This window comes from Hyla sarda, chromosome 3 (assembly GCF_029499605.1).
Source record: "Hyla sarda isolate aHylSar1 chromosome 3, aHylSar1.hap1, whole genome shotgun sequence".
Taxonomy (NCBI): Eukaryota; Metazoa; Chordata; class Amphibia; order Anura; family Hylidae; genus Hyla; species Hyla sarda.
Window position 1 is genome coordinate 234,505,836 of NC_079191.1, and position 27,951 is coordinate 234,533,786.

The 27,951-nt window shown below is 40.1% G+C and overlaps 1 protein-coding gene across 3 annotated transcripts in view; it reads left to right on the forward strand.

Annotated features, from left to right (window-relative positions):
• Positions 1 to 27,951, forward strand: part of CRYBG1 (crystallin beta-gamma domain containing 1) — a 321,531-nt gene that overhangs the window by 285,734 nt on the left and 7,846 nt on the right. For all 3 annotated transcript variants that reach the window (XM_056566226.1, XM_056566227.1, XM_056566228.1), the window contains 12 exons: positions 461 to 587; positions 1,731 to 1,766; positions 5,709 to 5,863; positions 6,685 to 6,811; positions 6,923 to 7,068; positions 7,950 to 8,076; positions 11,179 to 11,208; positions 11,788 to 11,900; positions 15,708 to 15,837; positions 16,007 to 16,146; positions 18,048 to 18,171; positions 22,252 to 22,410. In XM_056566226.1, the coding sequence (XP_056422201.1) occupies positions 461 to 587; positions 1,731 to 1,766; positions 5,709 to 5,863; positions 6,685 to 6,811; positions 6,923 to 7,068; positions 7,950 to 8,076; positions 11,179 to 11,208; positions 11,788 to 11,900; positions 15,708 to 15,837; positions 16,007 to 16,146; positions 18,048 to 18,171; positions 22,252 to 22,410 (1,414 nt within the window). The remainder of the gene's footprint in view (positions 1 to 460; positions 588 to 1,730; positions 1,767 to 5,708; positions 5,864 to 6,684; positions 6,812 to 6,922; positions 7,069 to 7,949; positions 8,077 to 11,178; positions 11,209 to 11,787; positions 11,901 to 15,707; positions 15,838 to 16,006; positions 16,147 to 18,047; positions 18,172 to 22,251; positions 22,411 to 27,951) is intronic.

Consider the following 27,951-nt stretch of genomic DNA (forward strand, 5'->3'; position numbering starts at 1 on the left):
TAACTCGGAGATACAGAAAAATGGTTTATAGAAAAATATGAAGAAAAAAAAAAAACACACACGCACTCATTAAACGCAATGCCACTGTATGGAATCTCACAGGCATCTATTTCACATATGTCATGAGCTTTTCAATAGCTTTACATGGCACTATTATAGATAGCATTGTTAGGCATCCATAGGCTATAATGGTATCTGTTAAACAGATATGTCATTAAAAAAAAATTGCAATGTATCTGTCAAACAGTTCCCATATTAGCATGTAAGTATATTGGAGGCAAATGCCACTGTTAAGTATCTGTCACAACCTCTCTTTAATGTATACATCAGAAGCTTTACCTGTCATATATTTCAAACAGAGGCTAAAAACACAGTGTAAATCTATCCTGATCTATATGTCTTTTGAGAAAAATTTCTCTGTTGTGTGTATTAACATATGATGTTATTTATTGTTTTCCAGGTGGCTTCTTTATGAGGAATCTGGGTTTCAGGGAGTACCTTTTATCATGGAGCCAGGAGAATACCCTGATCTCTCGTTCTTGAACATCCAGGAAGCATACATTGGATCAACGAGACCTTTGAAAATGGTAAGATTGTTGGATACAGCAGAAAACCCCTTACTAGTGAATGTGCTTATTTTATATCATAATCATGCAGGCATTAATTGAGAGTTAAATTCCCCAAGAACAAGAAATATCCTATACAGTGGTCCCTCAACATACGATGGTAATTCGTTCCAAGCGAGCCATCGTTTGTCGAATCCATCGTATGTTGAGGGATTCGTGCAATGTAAAGTATAGGAAGCTGTACTCACCTGTCCCCGCCGCTCCGGACCGCGTCCCGCCACTCCCGATGGTGTCCCCGGGCCTCCGCTGGGCTCTCCTGGTCTTCTCCGGTCCTCTGCTGCGCTCTTCTGGTCTTCTCTGGTCCTCTGCTGTCTTCTCCGGTCCTCCGCTGTCTTCCGCAAGGCCTTACTGGGCCTACGTAGCGATGTCATTGCGCCGCTGCGTACGCCGTTCCTATTGGATGACGGGACGGCGTGCGCAGCAGCATATTGACGTCACCGGAGAGGGCCAAGAAGACACCGGAGGACCAGCGCTGGACACGAAGGGCACCCAGGAGCATCGTGGAGGGGTAAGTAATACTCACCGCACCACATGGGGAACATTAAGCTGCTATCCGACAGCAGCTTAAGCATTTTGCGCTGCCAGATAGCACTTAATGCGATGGCCCCGACATAAAAAAGCATCGTATGTCGATGCGATCATATGTCGGGGCCATCGTATGTCGGGGGGTCACTGTATCTAAATGATGGATCAGAATGCTCAATATTTTGACATTATTTCTCTTGGCCCTCTTCTTTGTACATCCAACAAAGTTCTATAAATATAGTGTTTCATTGTTACATATTTGTGTTTTAATCGTCAGTTCTTGCTACCAAAATAGGGCCAACCATAGTAGTATACTTCACTTTTTCAGGTTGTAGGTTTTGCCGTAAATAACCACCTCAAAGCCATTTGAAAAACTATATTAATATACAACTCATAATAAAATGGATTCTCTTCTAAACTATGTAACTATTATTAAAAAGCTCCCACTATTAAGAAGAGTTTTCAACATCTAGGGCTGTGTAAAAGTCAGTTTCTATTTTGTTGACATGAATCGTCTTGCTTTTTACATTTTAAAATACTGTTAACATTAGCTAAACGGATCTTGTGAAATATTTACAGGGAAGCCGCAAGGTTGAAAACCCCTATGAACCCAAGGTAAGAAAAATTTTAAAGGATTTTATTATTTAACTATGGTATATTGCTGTGTTAATGGAAACAGGGGCTTTAGACCTATGTATCATAAAAAGAGCTCTGGCAACCTATAAAAACATTTGAATCTAGTTAAGGTAAATAGAATTTAACCCCTTAAATGGGCACTGTCACCAACTTTATTTTTTGATATGTTGTAGTACTTATGTACTACAACATATCTCTAATATATTGTCATTATTTTTTTTTATTATCAGGGTGAAATTTACGTTTAAAAACCGGCCACTAGAGGTCACCCTCCTAGTGGCCGGCTGCAGCCTGGCGTGATGTCACGCCTGAAAAAGGACTGATTTTGGCCTGGCAATCAGTCCTTTTTCATTTAGGCTGCTCTCGCTCCCTGCCTGTCAATCAGACAGGCGGAAGCGAGCGCATTAGCTCCCCGGCCACTGGCTGGGAGGCCACATGTCGTCACCGCCGCTGTCCCTGCACGCCCGCTGCCGGACTCTGCAGGTATCGGAACGGAGGGAACGGGGTATGCGGGGCGGGGGGTTTGTGATGGAGGGAACGGGATATGCGGGCGGGGGGTTTGTGATTGAGGGAACGGGGTGATGGAGGGAACGTGGTATGGGGGTTTGAAGGAGGGAACGGGCTAGCGCCGTAGCGCCGCATGGCACTAATTTATAGTTTATTTACACAGAGTGCCTCCAGCTGTTTCACTACTACAACTCCCAGCATTCCCTGACAGCCAATAGATGTCAGGGCAAGCTGGGAGTTGTAGTGCTGAAACAGCTGGAGGCACCCTGTATAGATAAACTAAGGGCGGAAGTGTTGTCCCCAGCAGGCATCAGTGACTTGGTGCCTGCTGGGGAAGTCTGCCTGGTAGCGAGCACACTACCAGGCAGACAAAAAGTTATTTTTAATATAATAAAAGGAAAAATTTAAAGCAGGGAGGGGGTTAAGGATATATTTGCAATAGGCAGGGACAGAGAAAAAAAATATAGGATGGTGGGAGCTACCCTTTAAGGACCAAGCCCATTTTAACCTTAAGGACCAGGCCAATTTTATTTTTGTGCTTTTGTTTTTTCCTCCTTGCCTTCTAAAATCCTTAACTCTTTTATATTTCCATCTACAGACCCATATAAGGGCTTCTTTTTGCGAGACCAATTGTACTTTGTAATGAAACAAACCTCTCATTTTACCAGTAATTCACGGCGAACCCAAAAAATTATTTTCTTAGGGAGGAAATTTAAATGAAAACCACAATTTTGCACATTTTGGAGAGTTTTGTTTTCACACTGTAAACTTTACGGTAAAAATGACGTGTTCTTTATTCTGTGGGTCAGTATGATTAGAATGATACCCATGGCTAGATACTTTTATATTTTTGTACCGCTTAAAAAAAAATCTAAAACTTTTTGTACAAAATCAGTAATCTAAAATTGCCCTATTTAACCACCTATAACTTTTTAATTTTTCCGTATATAGGGGCGGTGAGGGCTCATTTTTTGCACCGTCATCTGTACTTTTTATCGATACCACATTTGTATGTATAAAACTTTTAGATAATTTTTTTGGACTAAAATGTGACTAAAAAGCAGCATTTTTGGATTTTTATTTTTTACGTTTACGCCGTTCACCGTACGGGATCATTAACATAATATTTTGATAGTTCGCACGTGGCGATACCAAATATGTTTATAAATGAAAAAAATTTATGCTTTTTGGGGGTAAAATGGGAAAAATGGAAAATTTTTTATTTTTATTGGATGAGGGGATTTTTCTTTTTTTTTTTTACTTTTTTTTTTTACATTTTTCTACTTTTTTACACTTTTTGTGTCCCCATAGGGGACTACGTATTGCAATCATTTGATTGCTAATACTGTTCAGTGCTATGCATAGGACATAGCACTGATCAGTATTATCGGCTATCTTCTACTCTGGTCTGCTCGATCTCAGACCAGAGCAGAAGATGCCAGGAGATTGACAGAGGCAGGTAAGGGGACCTCCGGCAACCATTACAGATGATCGGATCGCTGCGGACGATCCGATCCTCTATTTTAACATGTGCACTGCCACGCACTGATCACGGCATCTGAGGGGTTAATGGTGGACATCCGTGCAATCGTGGAAGTCGGCCATTACCGGCGGGTTCCCGGTTGCTGCTAGCAGCCAGAACCTGCCGTGTATGACGCGAGCACCGCTAAGTACTGCACCAGGATGTACATTTACGTCCGTGGTCGTTAAGGGGTTAATGGAAGGTATATTTTGCTGTCCTTGACTACCTCAAAGAATGTTAAGTATTAATTGGGGTTATGTTCCAGATTTTAGATTGAAGTAGAATTTGCAGGACTACAACATTGTTGGGGAATGACCTGGCTTTTACTTGGCATATATGCAGCAACCATTAGCGTACCAGCAGTGCTGAATTCCTGCCCATTATAGATCGGGCATAAAGAAATACTGCTCCACACAGGGTGGTACAGTTGTTAAGGTAACTGTATAACATCCAGCAAGATTCATGCACGAGTCCTATTGCTTAGAAATAGACCTGTGCATAGAACTTGCTCGGTGTTATACAGTTGACTTGGTAGACTGGGTCTCTACACATCAATTAAGAAGAACCAGAGGAAAATCAGTGTTAGGCTGGGTTCACACTACGTTTTTTCCATACTGTTTTCAATCCGTTTTTCTAAAGAAAACCGTATGGCAAAAAAACGGATGGAACAGTATGGAAAAAAGTAACCCGTATGCGTTTTTAAACAGTATACTGTTTTTAAAAGTGCATACAGTTCCGTCAGTTTTTATAGAAAAAACCCCCATACGTTTTTGAAAATGTTGTCCATTTTTAATGGGAGGGGTCTTGGGTGGGGACTTTAAGATTCAAATGCGCATGTGCAAAGTAAAAACGTATATGTTTTTCCCGTATGGAACCGTATACATGTGCGTTTCCCATTGACGTCCATGTTAAAAAAAATAACGTATGCGGTTGCAGTACGGTTTTTAAATGGAGACAAAACCGTGGTTGACCACGATTTTGTCTCCGGTTTAAAAACCGTACTGCAACCGCATACGTTTTTTTAACATGGACGTCAATGGGAAACGCACATGTATACGGTTCCATACGGGAAAAACGTATACGTTTTTACTTTGCACATGCGCATTTGAATCCTAAAGTCCCCACCCAAGACCCCTCCCATTAAAAATGGACAACATTTTCAAAAACGTATGGTTTTTTTTTTTCTATAAAAACTGACTGAACTGTGTGCACTTTTAAAAACAGTATACTGTTTAAAAACGCATACGGTTTACTTTTTCCCATACTGTTCCATCCGTTTTTTTCCCATACGGTTTTCTTTAGAAAAACGGATTGAAAACAGTATGGAAAAAACGTAGTGTGAACCCAGCCTTACAGGTACACTTCCCAGCCTACTATTCCTTTCATTTCACATGATGTTATTCACATACATTCATCTTTAGTAGTTATAGCAAAGGATGTGCAGTCTACACTAACCGGCAAAAGCTGTTACGCATTAGACTCGCTTTGTCATGGCCCTTTTAACGTTAACATGCAGGATATAGTAATAACTGTCACAATACAATGCACAGACTAAAGGAACTACACATTAATAAGTCTTATTTGTCAACATAGCACCATCTTTTGTCTATTTAACTCTCTCCCTCAAACATATGCTGCAGCTGTTACTATACTCCCAACAGGTTACCGGTGGTCATGCATTGTTTAGAATTGTTTTTTCTAAAATAAATATTTAATCATTTACTGATTATTGGTGTAATATTTGGTACGAAGTAAACAACCATGCAGCTGCAATAGCCAAAACCTGTTGGTAGTAACTACACCGCAAGATTTACAAACCAAATCACAGTGATCCTCTGTAACATGAATGGTAGACTACATAAATGGTTTGTCAAATTTTATGACTTTTACAGATAGTTATTTTCGAGAAGCCCATGTTTGAAGGCAGGCATGTGGAGCTGGACAGGGAAATATTGACACTTCAGAATCTAGAAATACCAGAAGGAACTGAAGAAGAGCAAGAACTTGCTTTTAACACAATTGGATCAGTAAGAATCCTCAATGGGTTGTGAGTATTCTAATACTTTAATATAATTTGGATGGTTTGTGTTTCATGGCTAATTAACTTTACCAACCGATTCAATGCACCAGTCACTTAATTGTAGACAAAATATTACAATTCTTTATTAATCAAAAATACATAAAACATCACTGTTTAAAAGACATAGAAAGGAAATATGGCACTAAGGTACAGAAGAGGAGTTAATGGTAACAGACAGGTAAATATGTCACAGACAATGAAAGCCACAGCCAAAGGAAACAGAACCACAGGAATAGCCGGGCAAAAAAATGATACACAGAAAGAATCAGTGTCAAACCGTTTTCACCCAAATGCAGAGACATTTCTGAAAAAGATAATACCAAAACAACAATACCCGTCATGTGTGCTGTCTAGATCCATACACCTATGTACCCCAATGTATGTTTCGCGGATGCTTTGTCAGGGGGTGTGTTCTAGTCTAATTATACTTTAGTATAATTTGGATGGTTTGTATTTCATGGCAAATTCATTTTTACCTACAATTTTTAAAACCTACAGACAGGAAAGAATCTTACTGGTGAAATATGTTTTGATGTGTTTTTTTTCTTGTATATCAACTATTCACAAGACCATTTACATGTATCATATACATACAATAAAGCTTTTTTGTGTTATGGACTTTGGTCACACTTGGTCTACAACAGTAGTAATGCCAGTAGACTATTAGTATATTTAACACTATAGATTACAGCTATTTTTCTGATCAGTTGGATGATATTCTTGATGGTTTATAATTGGTCGCCCCCTATTTATGAGTAATATTTTCTGTATAATGTTGTGTTTTGCAGGTGGGTTGGCTATGAGAAACCAGGATATAAAGGTCACCAGTATTTGCTTGAAGAAGGCGATTATGAGGAATGGAAGCATTGGGGTGGTTACAATAGACTGCTTCAATCTTTACGCCCCATTTTATCTGTATGTATTTTTTTGTTGTACTAACATAGTTATAGAAAAGTTTACAGTAAGCTTTACTAATGGGAACATATGGATATTTACACATTCAGCTTATCTTTTCATTCCTTACAGGACTTTTCCACACCACATATGGTAATGTATAGTGAAAAAAACTTTGACGAGAAGGCATCAAATATAAACGTCTTGGGTATTATATCGAACATGGAAGAGACAGGTTTTGGAGTGAAGATACAATCCATCAATGTATTAAGTGGAGTGTAAGTTTCCCTTAAGTTAACCTTTTTTTATTTCACTAATTTTCTTTTGATGTAAAACGGTTGAACCTAATTACATGTTATAGAAAACCTGTTACCATGAAAATGATATTTAATCGACCAGCATCATTTGTAAAGTAGGAGGAGCGGAGCAGATTGATCGATATCTTTGTGCCCATCTGACTGATTCCCTGAATTGTCAGACAAACTATAAACCCACATATCTCTGGAAAGAAAGGGCATATTAAGAAACTGTGAAAAGGTGTGTGATCAGGACACCCTAGGCTATTTAACGAGTATGCAATCTCATTTGGGTTAACCAAAGGTCCTATTTAACAAAGCAGAGCAGCTGCTCAAGCAAGAGGCTGCTCCAGAGTTATGTATTGAAAATGTAATTAAAAATAGTGCAATAAAAAAAAAAGACAGAATAGAAGGAAAGGAATCGTTGTTCAGTTTGAGTTGTTAATAAATAAAGACTATAGGTGATATTGTCCCTTTTGTAATAGGAATATACAGGTGTAATCTGAAACAGAGGTGACTTTTTGGTTACTTTTATGTACCACCTTAAGTAGGAAGAATTATTTACCACACATTATACTGAATATTATGTATGGTATCTGAGATGTATTTTTATGTTTGTGCAAGTAAAGACTATGAAGGAGATTTATAAAAATAAAATAAAAAACTTGTGCAGAGGGAAAGTTGCCCAGTTGCCCATTGCAACTTCTCAGCGGCCTTTTCACAAATGAAAGAAGCAATCTGATTGGTTGCTATGGTCAACTTTCTTATGAATCTCCTCCTACATATTACGTACAATTTGGCTTTCTGTAGGAAAAAAAAAATGCCAGAGAATGATATTAACCTTTGTCATTGTCACACAATAGGTGGGTGGCTTATGAATGTCCTGACTTTACTGGAGAGCAATACATCCTGGAAAAAGGAATGTACTCTAACTTTACTGACTGGGGAGCCAAGAACTATAAGATTTCATCATTGCAGCCAATAATTATGGTACGTTCAATGCTTCAAACACATTTCATAAACTGTACTGTATAATCTAATATGTATTTGTAATACACTTTGTATATAACTCATTACATGGCAGAATAAGAAATGGAAATTCAGTGTTCTAGATGCTTTTTATGCTTTCATTGGTGATATGTTACCATCTTTGTAATGTATTATAATTTTCATATGAAAAGATTTGCTTTTGTTTACTTAACTTGTGCGGCTACGATGTCTAAAGCTTGAAGTACAGAATTTCTACATACAAGTTTTCATGTCCCTTCTTTCACATGGCACTTTGCCCGGGCTATGCAAGCAGAAGTTTGAGTTTGGCACCCTGTTGCAGAAAAGGTTAATTAAATGTATTTAGTAATGAAATAAAGATCAGCTTTGTAATTGTTTTGGTTATATAAGTAGGACCAATATATTGCCAAGGTCCAAAAGCTGAGTCCCACCACCAATGGCAAGAATGGGCTTTTTGTGTTCCTGGTTGGGGGTTCTGTGTGCTTGCCAACTGCTCAATTCTACAGAGGGGTTGGTTTGGCCTTTTTTACACACATTATTCCTTTCCAAATTATCCATTGCCAAAAGCTTACCTGCTCTCACAAGATCAATCCTGCATTCTTCCATTGGCATTAGAGGCTCTGTCTGCTATCTTCTATTTTGTTTTATAGTATAACAATAATAAGTTCGCTAAGGTATAGTTACAATATAATATATACATTTAGCTAAAAAAAAAAAAAAAAAAAAAAACGATGCAGTTGCCACATGCTCTTTGTTGTTACATAATATGTATTATGGTAAGTTTGCGTGTCAGTAATGCGGGTAGCGGCCATAGGGAAGAGCATTGACCTATACTGGGGTTCCCAACTGTCAATATACTCCATACTACATGTTTTAATGGATTAAATAAAAGTCACATTTCAGCCAAATTGAACTGTGGATCTCCATTGACTGTTAATGAAGGTTCACCATTCTTACCATTCATCTTTGTCTACATGCCAGCAGCAGTTGCTAACCATCACTTAAATGGGCACTCTCATTAAAACAATTTTGTCTTTTGTAACGACATCACTCATTTTACCATAAAATGTATGGCGCAACCCAACAAATACTATTTATGTGGGGAAATTGAAAAGAAAACAGCAAATTTGCTCATTTTGGAAGGTTTCGTTTTCATGCTGTACACTTTATGGTAAAAATGACATGTTTTCTTCATTCTGTCTGTCAATACGATTAATATGATACCCATGATTACATACTTTTCTATTATTACACAGCTTAAAAAAAAAAGCTAACTTTTTGACCTATAACTTTATTTTTCCGTATAAGTGGCGGTATGATCTGTAATTTTTTTTGATACCACATTTGCCTTTATAAAACTTTTAATATATTTTTTTTAATCAATTTTTGGGGGAATAAAATGTTGTTAAAAAGTAGCAATTTTGGCCTTTTTTTTTACGTTCCCGCTGTTCACCATATGGGATAATTAACATTATATTTTAATAGTTCGGATATTTACGCAGGCGGCGATACCAAATATGTTTAGTAAAACATTTTTTTACACTTTTTGGGGGTAAAATGGGGAAAAAATGACAATTTATATTGTTATGGGGGGAGGGGATTTTTCAAATGTTTTTTTTGCTTTTATTTTTTTACTTTTTATTTTTAATTTTTACACTTTAATAGTCACCATAGGGGACTATTTATAGCAATCATTTGATTGCTAATACTGTTCATGTGGCATAACACTGCATATGGCATAACACTGATCAGCACTATCGGTGATCTTCTGCTCTGGTCTGCTCGATCTCAGACCAGAGCAGAAGATGCTGGGAGACGGACGGAGGCAGGTGAGGAGACCTCCGTCCGCCATTACAGAGGATCGGATTTCCGCGGCAGCACTATGGGCGATCCGATCATCCATTTTAGCTACCGCACTCCCGCAGATGCCGTGATCTGTATTGATCACTGCATCTGAGGGGTTAATGGCAGACATCCGCGCGATCGCGGATGTCGGTCATTATGGCGGGTCCCTGGCTGCTATCAGCAGCCGGAAACTGCGGCGCATGACCCAAGCATCGCTCCGATGCTCGCGGTGATGTATAGGTCGTAAATGTACGTCCTGGTACGTTAAGTAACACCTCATCAGGACGTACATTTACGTCCTGCATCATTAAGGGGTTAAAAAAATGACATTTTCTATGTTTTATTTGTGTTTAAAAAAAGCTGCCACTAGGTGTCTTCCTACTTGTCCAGAGCACATTTCTTCCCATCTTTTTGCACAGACTTTGGACTCCTGCTAGCCTGGCAGAAGTCCAAACACAGGAAATGCAGTCTGGAGTGCTGAGGGGGGTATCCAGCCTCATCCAATCATAGCTCCTTTCACACTTAACTGCTGTTTGCTGTTGGTTGCAGAGTAAGGGAGGAAGTTCTCCCCTGTATGGCTTCAGATAATGTCACACCTGTTGGGGAACGCCCCTTCCCAGTCTGTGAACCTGAGGCTGAGCAGAAAATACAGAGCAATATCAAGGTAGAAAACTAAAAAATAATAAACCACCCCCTACCTTTATTTTCATTATGATAGGGCAGTGAATTGAGAGGATTATAAAATCTATCAAGTTAATGAGAGGTACTCTTTAACCATTGCAGCACTTGCTGCACTTTTGAGTTCACATGCCATTACAAAAAGGCAATACTGCTGGCATGCAAACACAGACTGGTAGGGGCCCGCAGAAGCTATAGCACTGTAGGTGCGTGCAAAGGATTTAACAGCCTAGCTATGTTTTTTGTTTTGGTCGTTTTTTTTATTTTTTTATTACATACTCTGCTACCTGTTGTTGCTTAGTTTTATTTTATTTATTTTTTTAAACATCCCTTTGAATATATACAGCTTCACACATTTAAAATAGGCTTTTACTAAGGGTGTTAGGTTATTACGTAATTATGTATGTCATATTAACAGATAATAGGCATTTGCTCACATCATTGTCTTCCCTAGTGGTGCTTACAACCTAATTCTTCTTAATGTAGACATGCAAATTAAAATGACAGTTTTGTTAAAATTATAAATTGAATAATAATGTATTTTTTGTTCATTACAAACAGGAAGCCCTTGAAAGTCCAGGACATTTTAGGGTATGTATTTTTTGTTTTGTCAAACTCAAGATTTAAAAGGGGTTATCACACACAAATCACTGACAATTTGAACACCTCTCTCCAACTAGCTATTATTCAAACCAAAAACATAACAAAAACTAGCGAGTAAGGCCCCTTTCACACTGCCATTGGTGCCCTGCAGTGTGACGGCCGCAGCAGAATAGTGGGAGAAAAATTACAGCATGTGCCATATGTTTCTCCCGTTATTCATAACTGATCCCAGCGGCCCCCATAATAGTAAATGGGAGCCGCCGGGACCCGTTGTATGCTATTGCTCCCCGTTATGAGAACGGCCGTTAAAGTCAGGAAAAAAAAATACATGGCCGCTCTTGACCGGGAGCAACGGCAGTGTGAAAGAAGCCTTATCCAAATCTTTATTACCAAAAATGATGGTATTATGCAGTGGCAGTGGCATACCATAATGGAACCTGTCCTCAGTACAAGAAACATCATATAAAGGGTTGTACATAATGAGATTATATAGAAGTCTTTGGATTCTCTTGCTCAATGCAGTTGTTTTCAGAATTCCTTTTCCAGTGATTGTGTGCCTTCCTTTAGGTGGAGCTGTTTTCAGAGTCAGATTTCAAAGGTGAAAGCCAATTATTAGATGCAGATTCAAGTAACATTGAAGAGTCCTTTAAAATAAAGTCATGCAAGGTTACTTCTGGCAGGTAAGCTTGGGACTTGATATTTTACTTGTGTTTTCTTATTTCTAAGTAAACCATTTGTTTAGGTTCTTAAGCACAACCATGATGATTTCATGCAGTGTTCCATATACCTGCTATTACAAATTATCTAATTGGATGATAATGATTATGTGATGGGTAATAAATAGGCATCATGCTGCAATTTTAGGTTCAAAAGGCCACAATCGTATATGGATGTATGGTATAGGTTGCATAGGTACAAAATACTAATAAACAGACACTCACATACCTGCTATTCCTAAGGGAGGGTGGTTGCTTTTCTCAGCAAAGGTTTTGATAAATCTCCCAAACTATCTTATAGCCTATTGCTCCTGGTTATCCTGTTAGGTCACCCAGGCTGCCTAGCATGTTCTATGTGCACCAATACACAACCTGTGTCATTTGCTTGCAAGTCCTTACACTAAGACTCAGTTTACATCTGCATCAGAGCTTCTTTTGCAGAATCCATTTAAATAGGAGGAAATGAGCAGAGAAAAAAATACTGCAAGAAGTAATAATTTGTCCGCTCAAATGTTGCTAATAAACAATGAAAACCAGAGGGACCCATTAAACTCAATTGGATCTGTTTGTTTCCTTTGTGCAATGGACAGTCCAGCTCCAATATCCTGTAGTGAACAGACTCTTGGACTGAGCTCTCCAAGCCTCAGGCGCATAGGTGCATTTAAGGGATACTCTGGTGGAAGAATTTTTATTTTATTTACAAATCTGTATAACTTTCTTGCACCAGTTGGTTTGAAAACTTTTATATAAAAATCTTAACCATGCTACTTATCAGCTGCTGTATGTTCCAGAGAAAGATGTGTAGTTCTTTCCAATCTGACCACAGTGCCCTCTGCTGCCACCTCTGTTTGTGTCGGGAACTGTCCAAAGCAGGAGAGGTTTGCTTCTGCTCTGGACAGTTCCTGACAGGGACAGCAGAGAGCACTGTGGTCAGACAAGAAAGAACTACACAATTTCCTCTGGAGCATACAGCAGCTGATAAGTACTGAAAGGTTTAATATTTTTAAATTGAAGTAACTTACAGTTCTGTATAACTTTCTGGCACCAGAGTACCCCCTTAAGCCTAACATAACAAATAATACTTACCTAAAATTCTAGATAAAGGCCATGCTTACTGTTAAGAGTACAGATTAAAACCCCACAATGTTGTAGAGCTCACAAAGGTGCCTAATACTGATAAACAGCCAGAATTATCAACGAATACCTCATGTTTATCAGATTTGAAAAATGCAGCCTTGCCTAATAATTCTGGGACAGTACTTTGGTTAAGTGTTCTTAAAAGGAGCTGGGCAGTTTGCCTGATCTAGTCGTATGGGAGTAACCAGTAGGCTGTAAGCCAACATGGTACACCACACGCAACCATGTGATTAATACCTTATAGAAGCCTTACCTAGGTGCAGGTACAATATTAAGCAGCCAACCCTTTCATGAATAGTAGGCATGTGAGTGGCTGTCCATCATTATACACATGTCAATTTCTCCCATATAAGACTGTGGTTTGTCATCATGCCTCCGGGAATTTGTGTTTGCCATTGTATCAGCATGTAGTCTTTTTTTTTTTTTTTTTTTCATTTTAAGTAAATTTTTTGTCAAAATCTGTTTTTAGTAATTTTTTTTTGTTTGTTTTTTTAAAATAAAGATGCCCAGCCTGTTTAACCCTTAAGGAACAAGCCCATTTTGACCTTAACCCCTTAAGGACCAGGCCAATTTTATTTTTGCATTTTCGTTTTTTCCTCCTCGTCTTCTAAAAATCGTAACTCTTTTATATTTTGATCCACAGACTAGTATGAGGGCTTGTTTTTTGCGTGACCAGTTGTCCTGCATAATGAAATCACTAATTTTACTATAAAATGTATGGCGCAACCCAAAAAAATACTATTTGTGTGGGGAAATTAAAAAGAAAACCGCAATTTTGCAAATTTTGGAAGGTTTTATTTTCACGCCGTACAATTTACAGTAAAAATGACATGTGTTGTTTCTTCTGTGGGTCAATACGATTAAAATGATACCCATGATTATATACTTTTCTCTTATTGTTGGGCTTAAAAAAAATCGCAAACATTTTAACTAAATTAGTATGTTTAAAATCCTTCTATTTTGACTACCTATAACTTTTTCATTTTTCTGTATAAGCGGCGGTATGAGGGCTCATTTTTTGCGCCATGATCTGTACTTTTTATTGATGTCACATTTGTGGTTATCAAACTTTTATTAATTTTTTTTATTATTATTTTTTTAAATAGAATGTGACAAAAAAGTAGCAATTTTGCAGTTTTTTTATTTTACGTTCACGCCGTTCACCTTACGGGACCAATAACATTATATTTTAATAGTTGGGACATTTACGCACGGTGATACTAAATATGTGTATAAATTTTATTTTTTTTACACTTTATGGTGGTAAAATGGGGAAAAAAGGACATTTTACATTTTTATTGGGGGAGGGGATTTTTCACATTTTTTTCTCCTTTTTTTTTTTTTAACTTTCATTTTTACACTTTAATAGTCCCCATAGGGGACTATGTATAGCAGTTTGATTGCTAATACTGTTCAGTGCTATGTATAGGACATAGCACTGATCAGTATTATCAGTGATCTTCTGCTCTGGTCTGCTCGATCTCAGACAAGAGCAGAAGACCCCGGGAGACGGCCGGAGCAAGGTGAGGGGACCTCTGGCCGCCATGCTGGATGATCGGATCGCGGCAGCAGCGCTGCGGGCGATCCGATCGTCCATTGAAAGTACCGAACTGCCGCAGATGCCGTGATCTGTATTCATCACGGCATCTGAGGGGTTAATGGCAGACATCCGCGCGATCGCGGGTGTCCGCCATTACCTGCAGGTCCCTGGCTGCTGATAGCTGCCGGGACCTGCCGTGCATGACGCCTGCACCCGCCTGGTGCTCGCAGTCATGGCGGCGCGTAAATGTACGTCATGGTGCGTTAAGTACCACGTCATAATGACGTACATTTACGTCCATTGTCATTAATGAGTTAAAAAAAAAAAAAAAAGTCCCCAGTGCGATCCTCTTCCTGGTGCTGGGGGGTTAGAGGCGTAATAGTGCAGCTCACAAAGGGGTGTCCCGCCTTGGTCAGTGATTGGCTGAGTGGCAATGTGACATTGAGCCCCAGCCCATGTCTTCTTCCTGGTGCCAGGACTTAATAGTTCACATTGTCGCTAATCCAATCACTGGCCAAAGCGGGACACCTCTGTGGCCAGTGATTCACGGAGCTGCACTGTGACACATAGACCACCAACACAGGAAAAGGATCACAATGGGGACTGGAGCAGTAATACTGGAGGCAGAGAAGCAAGTGAGGTTGGTTAAGTGTGTTGTCTTTAAAAGAAACAGGCTGGGCATATTTAAAAATATAAAACCCCTTCTGCTAGGATAGCCCTTTAAATAATTGAGCTGTGAGTACTGCTATGTCCTATTTATCATCTTGTATACTTTAGACAAATCCTCATTCTGATATAAATGATTCAATAACTTTCTATATTGCCCATGTCTCTAATATGACTGTGGGTAAAAGAAAAATCTTTAAAAAAAAAATAACAGCCTTGTTAGTGTTATGGATTGACGTTATGGATAACATTTTAGGGTTAGTACATATTGGAGGGACTAGTTGTTTTTTCTGTCACTTGGCAGTTCTTGGCACCTCTTTTTTTCAATCCTATTTCACCATGTAGCAAATTGTTTGACAAAAATTCTTCTAGTTAATATAATATATTTATAGTTTGCTTTATATTAACTGTACATGCTCGGCTTTCAGGTGGGCAGCATATGATCAGTCTGATTTCTCAGGAAGTCTATGGGTACTAGAAGAAGGAAGCTTCCCTAATTTATGTGCTATGGGATGTCCCCATGATACTGTCATTAGATCTATGAAGACTATAAATTATGTAAGTATTTTATCCAATTATGAAATCTAAAACACAAATATGTGTAGATATAGCAAAGAAGTCAGGAGGTTCTGTAACTTAGGTTCAGAGGTTTTACCTTAAGATCTCTCTGCTGTTTTTGTAAGAATTCTTTACAGATGGCTGTTTAAATTGTTCTTCTTTGTTGTAGGAGTTTTCTGATTCCAGTATAGTTCTTTATGGAAAAGAGAATTGCAAAGGAAGAAGAGTAAAACTTAGCAAGGAAGCAACTGATCTACAAGCAATAGGCTACTCTCCAGATTTACAGTCTCTTGAAGTTCTCGGTGGCATGTGAGTATGAAACTTTGCTTGTCTCAGTTATTGGTCACCTTTCAACCTTTTCACTGAATATATGGCCTACAGAAACTGTCACACGCTAACATACTTTATTTACAACCTCCAGAATTATGCATGCATAAAGCAAGGACAAAAGAGAGCATGATGTGGGGTTGGGGTTTAGTGGGTCTTCATGGAAAACACCTATTTTATACAAAATTAACTTGGTTAATAGCTAATATAAAAAAAAGTGCCCTAGATCTGAAAATGAACCTGTCTTCAGCTTCTGCTGGCTCTGCATGGGATTAGCAAGCACTGAGCTGCACATTTTCTATTTGTAGCAGGAAAGTTTCACTATACCAATGCAGTATGGCAGCGACATAGGGGGGCGTCAGGAGAGCCTAACCTACATTAGTGGTGGTCAAGAAAATCTGCCAAATGCCACTATAAATACACTGCTCAAAAAAATAAAGAACACTAAGATAACATATCCTAGATCTGAATGAATAAATGAACTAATCGTATGAAATACTTTCATCTTTACATAGTTGAATGTGCTGACAACAAAATCACACAAAAATTATCAATGGAAATCTAATTTATCAACCCATGGAGGTCTGGATATGGAGTCACACTCCAAATCAAAGTGGAAAACCACACTACAGGCTGATCCAACTTTGATGTAATGTCCTTAAAACAAGTCAAAATAAGGCTCAGTAGTGTGTGTGGCCTCCACGTGCCCGTATGACCTCCCTACAATGCCTGGGCATGCTCCTGATTAGGTGGCGGATGGTCTCCTGAGAGATGTCCTCCCAGACCTGGACTAAAGCATCCGCCAACTCCTGGACAGTTTGTGGTGCAACGTGGCATTGGTGGATGGAGTTAGACATGATGTCCCAGATGTGCTCAATCAGATTCAGGTCTGGGGAACTAGCAGGCCAGTCCATAGCATCAATGCCTTCTTCTTGCAGGAACTGCTGACACACTCCAGCCTCATGAGGTCTAGCAATGTCTTGCATTAGGAGGAGACCAGAATATGGTCTCACAAGGGGTCTGAGGATCTCTTCTCGGTACCTAATGGCAGTCAGGCTACCTCTGGCAAGCACGTGGAGGGTTGTGCGGCCTCCCAAAGAAATGCCACCCCACACAATTACTGACCCACCGCCAAACCGTTCATGCTGGAGGATGTTGCAGGCAGCAGAACGTTCTCCACGGCGTCTCCAGACTCTGGCACATCTGTCACATGTGCTCAGTGTGAACCTGCTTTCATCTGTGAAGAGCACAAGGTGCCAGTGGCGAATTTGCAGTGAACAATTCAAATTGCCAGTGAACAATTATCTCGGTGTTCTCTGGAAAATGCCAAACGTCCTTCATGGTATTGGGCTGTGAGCACAACCCCGAACTGTGGACATCGGGCCCTCATACCAACCTCAAGGAGTCTGTTTCTGACCGTTTGAGTGGACACATGCACATTTGTGGCCTGCTGGAGGTCATTTTACAGGGCTCTGGCAGTGCTCCTCTTGCTCCTCCTTACACAAAGGTAGAGGTAGCGGTCCTGTTGCCTAGAGTGAAAGCACCGCCAGCATTCGAAAGTGACCAAAACATCAGCCAGGAAGCATAGGAACTGAGAAGTGGTCTGTGGTCACCACCTGCAGAACCACTCCTTTATTGGGGGGGTCTTGCTAATTGCCTATATTTCCCACCTGTTGTCTGTTCCATTTGCAGAACAGCATGTGAAATTGATTGTCAATCAGTGTGGCTTCCTGAGTGGACAGTGTTAGTTCACAGAATTGTGATTGACTTGGAGTAACATTGTGTTGTTTAAGTGTTCCCTTTATTTTTTTGAGCAGTGTATAAAAGCTGCATGTTGTTTATGAAAATTGTATAAATCTTAATCTAGCTAATCCTGCTTTCAGATGGATCCTTTATGAATATGAAAATTACCGAGGTAAACAATTACTAATTTCACCAAGCAAGATTGCGCAGTGGTCAAAATTCAGTGGATGGAATAAAGTTGGATCTCTGCGACCACTTCGCCAGGTACTTATGGGCTACTTACTAAAAACTCTTCATTCTAAACCCTTCCTGACCCATGACATACATGTACGTAATCGGGAGATGCCCGCTGCTATTAATGCCGGTAATGTCGGACATCGGAGATCGCTCCGATGTCAGTCATTTACCTGGTTAAATACTGTGATCTATACAGATCACGGCATTTAAACACTAAATTCCGCCATAACCTTGTGTCTTTTTTTTTTTTTTTTTAATCAGAAAGTTTAATAAAAAATTTTTATACACCAAAAAAAAGAAACCATTCCCTGGAGTCTAGTGGTCCCATAACCCCCCCCCCCCCATTATGTAATTTCAGGGGGGCTATGGGTTGCTAGGAAAGCCTGAGGCCTTACCTGGTCCCCGACGTCTCCTGGCTCTGTGATTTCTTAAGGCTGCCTTTGTCAGCCCTTAGCAATAAATCACAGATTTCATGGATAGCAAAAAAGAAAAAATACACATTTGATATCGCTGCTTGCTATATTGTCCGAATTATTAATTTATTATGTTTCTGATCCTGTACGGTGAACGGCATAAATGCTAAAAAATTCCAAATGCCAAAATTGCTGATTTTTGGTGACATTACATCCCAAAAAAATTAATGAAAAGTGATCAAAAAGCCAGAACTACACAAAAAGTGGTACCGTTAAAAAATGCAAAAAAAAAAATAATAACACAGCTCCGTAGATGGAAAATAAAAAAGTTGTAGGGGTGAGAACATGGTAATGAACACATTTTTTTTTTTCTTTTTCATGTTTTCAATTTTTTTCAACCATAAAACGAAACAAAAATTATTCAAGATTGGTATAATTGCAATCACACTCACCCTTACAAAAAAGATAGCATGTCAGATTTACCATATTGTGAACTCCGAAAAAATTATTGCCCTACAAAAGCGCAATTCCAAATTTTATTCAATTTTGCCCTATATATAATTTTTTCTGGCTTCGTAAAACATTGTATGATTAAAAAAAAGTGTATCAGTACAAAGTACAACTTGTCATGCAGAAAATAAGTCCTTATACAACTTTGTCAGTGGAAAAATAATAAAAGTTATGGGTCTTAGAAGGTAAGGAGGAGAAAAACGTGAGGCAGAAAAAAAATTAGCTGGGTCATGAAGGGGTTAAAGTTCATCTGTCATTTCAAGAGATTTTTGACATTCACAGAGACATGTCAAAAGTTTTGATTGACAGGGTCTCACTGCTGAGACTACCACCGATCAGGAGAACAAGCGGAGAGAAGTTTGCGGTAGTGCATTTCACTCTCCTGCTCTCAGCCAGCAACCATGCAAGTCTATGGGGTCCCAGGATATAGATCACTGCAAGGTGGGGACTGAACTGCGCTATCCACACTTCTCCCCGATCATTCTTCTGATCAGTGGGGGTCTCAGCACTGAGACCTTGACTAATAAAAACTTTGGACTTGACTTTTTTAAATGACAGGTAAACTTTAAAGGGGTACTCCGTTGGAAAACTTTTTTTTTTTTTTAAATCAATTGGTGCCAGAAAGTTAAACAGATTTGTAAATTACTTCAATTAAAAAAATCTTAATCCTTTCAGTACTTATTAGCTGCGGAATACTACAGAGGAAATTATTTTCTTTTTGGAACACGGTGCTCTCTGCTGACATCACGAGCACAGTGCTCTCTGCTGACATCTCTGTCCATTTTAAGAACTGAGTAATAGGTTTGGAGAGGCTCTTACCACGCTAGGGACCTACGACCTGAGCTGCCCAAATAACACTTATACCCACGGTGCCAAAACAAAAATGCAATAGTAAAGAAATTGGGGCTCAAGGTCTATGAATATTATTGATAAATGATATACAATGGATAATTAAAAATTACTAAAAATAGTTGTCTGGGACCTACAGGGCCCTTGTAGGTTGACCGTACCACAGATAATATGTATATATAAACACGTATATCACTAATAAAATAGATGTGAATAAAATGTAATTAATAAAACAACATAGCAAATATAGACTTTAAAATTAAATATAATAGAATAAGTAGTGACCACAAATTAAGAAGTAGATACCCTGGATAAGTGCAAACAGATAAATGTTCAGGTAATATACTGTTCCGACAGTGTGAAATAGCTGTATCCAGTAATTTGTAATCCAGGTGTAACAGTTTGACTTTCCCTTTAAAGTGTTTGTGGTCACAGCGCTAGTGATACAATATTGGATCTGGTCTGAGATGATTTGTAGCAATGTCACATAGGTTCTATAGTGACCTCTCGCTGATGCGTGCTGTTGGAGACTCGGCCGTCTCGCAATGAAGCAGCGGTGATCAGGATTCAGTGCTTACACAATGCAGTGCTGGGGTATGTGAATAATCAGAAAGTGTACCTTATTGGTATGCTCTGGTCTCGGTGAGGTCCTGGCTCTTTGTAAGGGGAGCACGCTGCTGGGCTCACTCCGGGTGGACTGCAGCGCTTCCTCTGTGGATGATGGATAGACAGATAGTGTCCTTGTGGTAGGGTGATGCACACTTATCCAATAAAGAAGTGTGGTGATAAATGCAAGCGCTGTGACATAGGGAAAAGAACTTGGTATTGTGGTACTTGTAGTTAGAGTTGTAGCTGGACGCGTTTCAGGTCCTCCATAGGACCTTTCCTCAGCAGCTTAACATAATGTTTATGTTCATTTATGTTAAGCTTCTGAGTAAAGGTCCTATGGAGGACCTAAAAAGCATCCAGCTACAACTACAAGTACCACAATACCAAGTTCTATTCCCTAGGTCACAGGGCTTGCATTTATCACCACACCTGTCTCTTTATTGGATAAGTGTGCATCACCCTACCACGAGGACGATATATGTCTATCCCTCTTCCAGTGTTGAAAGCGCTGCAGTCCACCCGGAGTGAGCCCACTACCGCCACTGCAAATTTGAGACGGCCGTGTCTCCAGCAGTGTGCTCCCCTTACAAAGAGCTGGGACCTCACCGAGACCAGCGCATACCAATTAGGTAAACTTTCTGATTATTCACATACCCCGGCACTGCATTGTGTAAGCACTGAATCCTGATCACCACTGCTTCATTGCGAGACGGCCGCAGGCTCCCTGCCACAGGAGCCAGGATTACAACACGCATCAGCGAGAGGTCACTATAGACCTATGTGACATTGCTACAAATCATCTCAGACCAGATCCAATATTGTATCACTAGCGCTGTGACCACAAACACTTTAAAGGGAAAGTCAAACTGTTACACCTGGTTTACAAATTACTGGATACAGCTATTTCACACTGTCGGAACAGTATATTACCTGAACATTTATCTGTTTGCACTTATCCAGGGTATCTACTTCTTAATTTGTGGTCACTACTTATTCTATTATATTTAATTTTAAAGTTTATATTTGCTATGTTGTTTTATTAATGACATTTTATTCACATCTATTTTATTAGTGATATACGTGTTTATATATACCGTACATATTATCTGTGGAACGGTCGACCTACAAGGGCCCTGTTAGTCACAGATCACTATGTTTAGTAATTTTTAATTATCCATTGTATATCATTTATCAATAAAATCATTTTATCCAATATTCATAGACCTATAGCCCCAATTTCTTTACTATTGCATTTTAAGAACGGTCCAGAGTAGGAAGAAATCCCCATAGCAAACATATGCTGCTCTGGACAGTTCCTAAAATGGACAGAGATGTCAGCAGAGAACACAGTGTTGCAAAAACAAAATAATTTACTCTGTAGTATTTAGCAGCTAATAAGTACTGGAAGATAAAGATTTTTTTAATAGAAGTAATTTACAAATCTGTTTAACTTTCTGGCACCAGTTTATTTAAAAAAAAAAAAAAAAAAAAGTTTTCCACTGGAGTACCCCTTTAATGTCCATACCAGCAGCCTTACAAATCATTTTCATACATATTATACCCCTTAAATTATTAACTAGCTTTACTTATGAGTAGTTTGCAGAAAAATAAGGTTTAGTTACTGAAACATTTAATGGTGTCCCACACTATACATGTGAGTATTTCAATAATAGAATTTTACCTTTTTTTAATTTTTTTTTTTTTTTTTTTTTTTTTTTTTTTTAAGAAACGACTATACTTCAAGGTTCGGAACAAGGAAAATGGAATGTTTATGTCAACAAATGGAAGCCTTGATGATATCAAACTACTGAGAATACAAGTTATGGAGGATACGGGAGCTGAAGATCAGATTTGGGTTTATCACAAAGGAGTCTTTAGATGTCATGTAAGTTGAAATGTATTTTATTTTTTTTTGTATAGTTACAATTTCCTGCCTACTATAATCCTTGATTAATAAGATCATATGATGTAAAAAATTAAAAAGGTCAGGTTGTCCTTTTGAGCAAGTCTTCTGCCAAGTTTTGTAATAACTAGAACCCTCATTATGATAGCACATGTCCAGATTAATTTTAAGTTATGTATATTGTGCCAATACAATGCTGTGTCTTAAAGGGGTACTCCCAGTGTAAAACAATTGGTAAATTACCTCTATTTAAAAATCTTAATCCTTCCAGAACTTATCAGCTGCTGTATACTACAGAGGAAGTTGAGTTATTTTATGTCTGATCACAGTGCTCCCTGCTGACACCTCTGTACATGTCAGGAACTGTCCAGAACAGGAGAGGTATGCTATGGGGATTTGCTTGTACTCTGGACAGTTCCTGGCATGGACAGAGGTGTCAGCAGAGAGCACTGTGGTCAGATTGGAAAGAACTCCAGAAAGAAATACAACTTCCTCTGGAGCATACAGCAGCTGATAAGTACTGGAAGGATTAGGATTTTTAAATATTAGTAATTTACAAATCTGTTTAACTTTCTGGCCCCAGTTCATTTGAATAAAAAAAAAATTCCACTGGAGTACCCCTTTAGGAGCCAGAAATCTCTATGAAATGATAATCTGTGTCTGTGCTGTCATGTTAAGGAGTTGGGGAAATCACACCTACTGTTACATTTTCATTGGCCTTTAACATATCCCCTGTGTGTATAAAGCAGTTGCATGTGCAAGAGTGTGGTTAGCTCCCCTGTTGGATCACACTTGCATCAGTTAAAAACTTTGAGACTTGTAACAGCTTTACTTAAAGGAAAATACTTTTGGATAGAGACTGATTTAAAATCCATTTCCAAAGGAAAATCATTATTATTATTTTTTTTTTAACTGTAATTTTTATTAGGATTTTCATATAAACAAAGAACACAATAGAGCCAACAAGGCAAAAAAGACATCAAAGTCAGCAAGCACACAATAGCCATCATAAAAAGTGGCAAAATTAGGCTAGAACATTATGAGGAAGGTATACAAATCGTCAACTGGAAAGAACAGTATACCAAGAACTATAAGTCCAAGCAAACATCAGGGGAGAGCATCACCATAAAACATTAGGCAATAAGAAACTTCAAAATATAAGGGAGGGAGGGAAGACACGAGAGAGAGAAACTTACAGAGACAAAGAAAAGGACAAAAAGAGATAAGGTCACGGAGGCTGTCTATCATTGAATCGGTCCCACGAGTCCCATCTGGATAGGAAAAAGGGAATAGTGTTCTTCAAGGAGGCAGTGAGAGATTCTAGAGAGCGAATCTCATGAATGCGGGCAATAAGATAGTCTTCAGACAGAGGCAAGGTCTGTTTACAATTTTTGGCTATGACGGTCTTGGCTGCGAGAACTACATGAAGAAAGAGTTCAGACAACTTTTTAGATAAAACCCAGGTAGATAAATGTAGGAGGAGGACCATTGGGTCCAAGGGGACCATAACCCCCAAGACTGAGTGAACCAACCTTTGCATCTGCACCCCGAAGTTAACTATAAGCGGGCACGACCAGAAAATGTAGTAGATAGTACGCAGACCCACTCCACAACATTGAGGAGGAATGTCAGGGTTCAATTTATTCAAAAGTACCGGGGTATGGTACCATCCCATGAGCATCTTAAATTGTGTCTCTTTATAAGCCATGCATATCGAGGCCTTAGAAGCCCGTTCCCAGATTACACACCATTGTGGAATCGAGTGGTATGAAGGGCTTCTTCCCAGCGACTCATATAGCGATGGGAAGGAGGGGGACCATCCAGAGGGGAGAGCAAGAAAGACTAAATACTACAGAGGAGTCCCTTTCCCTATGGACTGCCCCTACACAGCCTTTCAAAGCCTGTGGGCAAGGATACAATCAGCGAGCCCTGCCTGGAGGACAGATAATGGCAAAGTTGAACATAGTGGGCTTCCTCAAAAGAAGGGAGATTCCAACGTGCGGCTAGCTGGTCAAAAGGAAAGAGAGCACGGGTGAAGGGATCAACTAAATCAGCCCAGCAAAACAAACCTCTGGAGCCCCATTCCCTACCAGAAGTGAGCCCTGGTGAGAAATTAGGGTGATAGAGAAAAGATTGTAGAGGAGAGAAAGAGGAAAAGAGCCTAAATCTCCTGGAACAGTAGCTCCAGACATATTGGGAAAAAGATATAGGACCTAAGAGAGAGAGAGAGCAGGCACGGGAGGGGGGATATCCCACCTCCATCCATTTACTGTAGACATGATAAGTAGATGGGCAGCCCAGTAATATTTAGTGACATCGGGTACCCCTAACCCTCCCATGTGTCTACTGGCCATAATAACCGACATGGAGGAGACGGTGGCGCTTGTTATCCCAAATAAACTGGAAAATTACCAGGATTGCAGCACAGCTAAAGGAATTCGGACCGGTAGCGTCTCAAAAAAGTACAACAATTTAGGGAGTATGGTCATCTTCACCGCCGCAATGCGTTCGAAAAAGGAAATATAGTTGGACTGCCATTTTTCCATTAAAGCTCGGAGCTCACGAAAAGGAGAAGGGAAATTAGAAGAATACAAATTGGAGTAGCGAGGGGAGAGGGAGACACCCAAATACTTAATAGCGGAAGAAGACCACCGGAAGGAAAAGTCAGCCCGTAAGAGAGAGATCAAGGAAGGGGGAGATTTAAAAGCAAAGCTTCAGATTTAGAGAGGTTAACCGTGTAGCCTTAAAGACAACCATAGGAATGAAGAAGTTTATATAGTGCAGGTAAAGACAGCAAAAGGATTAGTGAGGGTGAGCAAGACATAATCAGTGAATAGACAGATCTCAAATTCCCTTTTATGAAGGGTAATGCCAGAAATGTCCGAGTCCCCCCAGATCATAGCCGCTAGAGGTTCAGTGCATAAAGCGAAAATCAGGGGGAGAGTGGGCATCCCTGCCTAGTACCATTGAATTAAGGAAAGGTTGGAGAGGAAGTGTGACGTAATTTATTAGAGGCAGTGGGTGAGGAGTAAAGACCCCACAGTGCATTGAGGAAATTGCCAAAATACCAAACTTCTGGAGGGTAGCAAACAAGAATGGCCAACCCAGCCTATCGAAGGCCTTTTTCAGGGTCTAAACTAAGAACCAAAGCCTGGTTCGACCTCCGATTTAACCAGATATCCACTACCCTTCTTGTATTATGTCCACCCTGACGACAAGGAATGAAACCAACCTGGTCCTTGTGTACAAGGCTAGGAAGAAAGCAGCAAAGGCAATTAGCCAAGACCTTAGAGAACAATTTCAGGTCAGAGTTAAGAAGGGCAATGGGCCGATAGCTGAAGCAATCATGGGGGTCTTTACCAGGCTTAGGAATCAAGAAAAGACTGTGGGATAAAAAAGCGTTAAAAAGAGGTAGCAGCCGGGGAAGGAGAATAGTAGAATAAGTTTTATAGTACAGATAGATGAATCCATCCGGCCCCGGAGAGCGCCCCACAAAGAGAGTCTTGAGAACTTCTGAGAGCTCCTCAAGGGTTATGGGAGCATTCAGTACCTCACGATCAGTTGTTGAGGGAGACTTCAAATTACACTGGGAGAGAAAAGAATCAAGCACTGCAGCGTGCTCACCAGGGAAGCTGTGATGGAAGGGAGTAAATCTTAGAATAGTAGTTGAAAAACAAGCAAGAAATAGTTTCAGGGTGATAATGAAGCATGCCAGAGGGATCCTTCAAAGTAGAGGGAGCCTGGGCTGCAGCACGATCCCACAGATGCCTCGCCAACATAGTGTGTGCCTTGTTACCCTTTTCGTAGAAACGCTGCTTAGCATACAGTAATTGGCATTCTACCTTGTGAAGGGCTAAGTCGCCCAGCTGGGACCGAGCAGCAACCAGGCGCCTAAGCACCAAGAGAGAAGGGGAAGACAACAGAAGGGCTTCTAAGTGAGAAATCTGGGAGAGGAGTTCCCGAGAGCGAGCCAGAGCATCATGTTTTAATCGTGAACCCAGAGTGATGCAGTGATCTTGAATAATCGATTTATGGGCTTCCCACAGAAACGCATGAGAGGTGACAGAGCCTTCATTATTAGAAAAATACTCAAGGATACTCGCTTGGATCGAGTCCAGGGAAGGGGGGGGGGGGGATTTAAGCAAGGAATCATCAAGATGCCAGGGGGGGAGAGAAGCGTAAGGGGAGAAAGAAAGAAGGATAAGGCTATGATCAGACTAGGAAATAGGTTCCCTAGAGGCACAGGAAAGCATGCGGACCATAGGGAGGTTACCAAAGAAATAGTCAATGCAAGTATGTAGTTTATGAGGATGAGAATAAAAGGTAAAAGAGCGATCAGTAGGATGGTTAATGTGTCAAAGGTCATACAACGAGGCCGGAGGAACCAAGCGCCGTAAAAGCGTAGATAAGCACAACTGGGAAAAGGATGATGATGCATCTACAGTCGAGTGGTGGTCCATAGATGGGGAAAAGACCAGATGTGGTGTAAAAATTGAAAAGTAGCTGTCCTGTCAAAGTTTGTCTCCTGAAGGTAAACAATTTCCGCCTTAAGGGCAATCAACTCCCTCTTCAACAATCGTCGCTCAGGTGGAGAATTAAGGCCCTTCACGTTCAGGGAGACTCACTTAGCCATGAGAGGGCAGAGAGGAGAGGGGAGCAAATGCAGAACAGTACTCACTCAGACCATAAGAAAGGCCCTTGAAACCCAGGAATTGTAGAGGAAGTTGGGAGATCCACAGCAACAGCCATCCGGACCTAAAGAAGAGAGAAAAAAACATCAATGGACAAACCAGTAAGAGGAGAGACAAGACAAAAGGCAAAAAAGGAGACAAACAGAGGAACAAACAAAGACACAGGGAAAAACACAAGTGGAAGACATAACCAGAAATGCACCAACGGCTCAGAGGCCAGAGAGGAGACCGTAGGGGTAGAAGGGAACAGGATAAACAGAAATCCCATTATCAGACCTTCCGTTACCATGGCCTCAAAGGGGGGGGGAAGTAGAAGAACACACCAGAAGGGTACGCCTAACACAAGGAGGATCCCACCCCTAGGCCAGGCAAGGAAGTAAGAACAATAGCTAAATAACACATTTAATTTAAGCATATGTAAAACTTATCAAATCAGGCATAAAGCACAATACAATGAGGAAGGACAAGGTACATTGAGTCCTGAAAAAAGGCAGTAAACGAACAGCCAGGGGGATCAGATGGGGCACCACTGTGACCTGGAGAAGACTGCTTCCTAGCAGCTCGGGAGCGTTTACCCCGAACAGGCTGCCACATCTTAGGCAAAGGAGGAGGTGAAGGAGTCAGGCCCCAGTCCGTAAGTTGAGATACCATCAGGTCTGCGGCATCATAGAATGCCGGCAGGTCGGCAAAGGAGCGTAGCACAGCAGAGCGTCCATCACAGTGTGCCTGGAGGGCGAACGGGAAGGACCATCTGTACGGAATTTGGGCTGAGCGAAGAGAGGACAGTAGAGGCTGCAACATCAGTGTCTTACGCAAAGTTATCCAGGGGAGG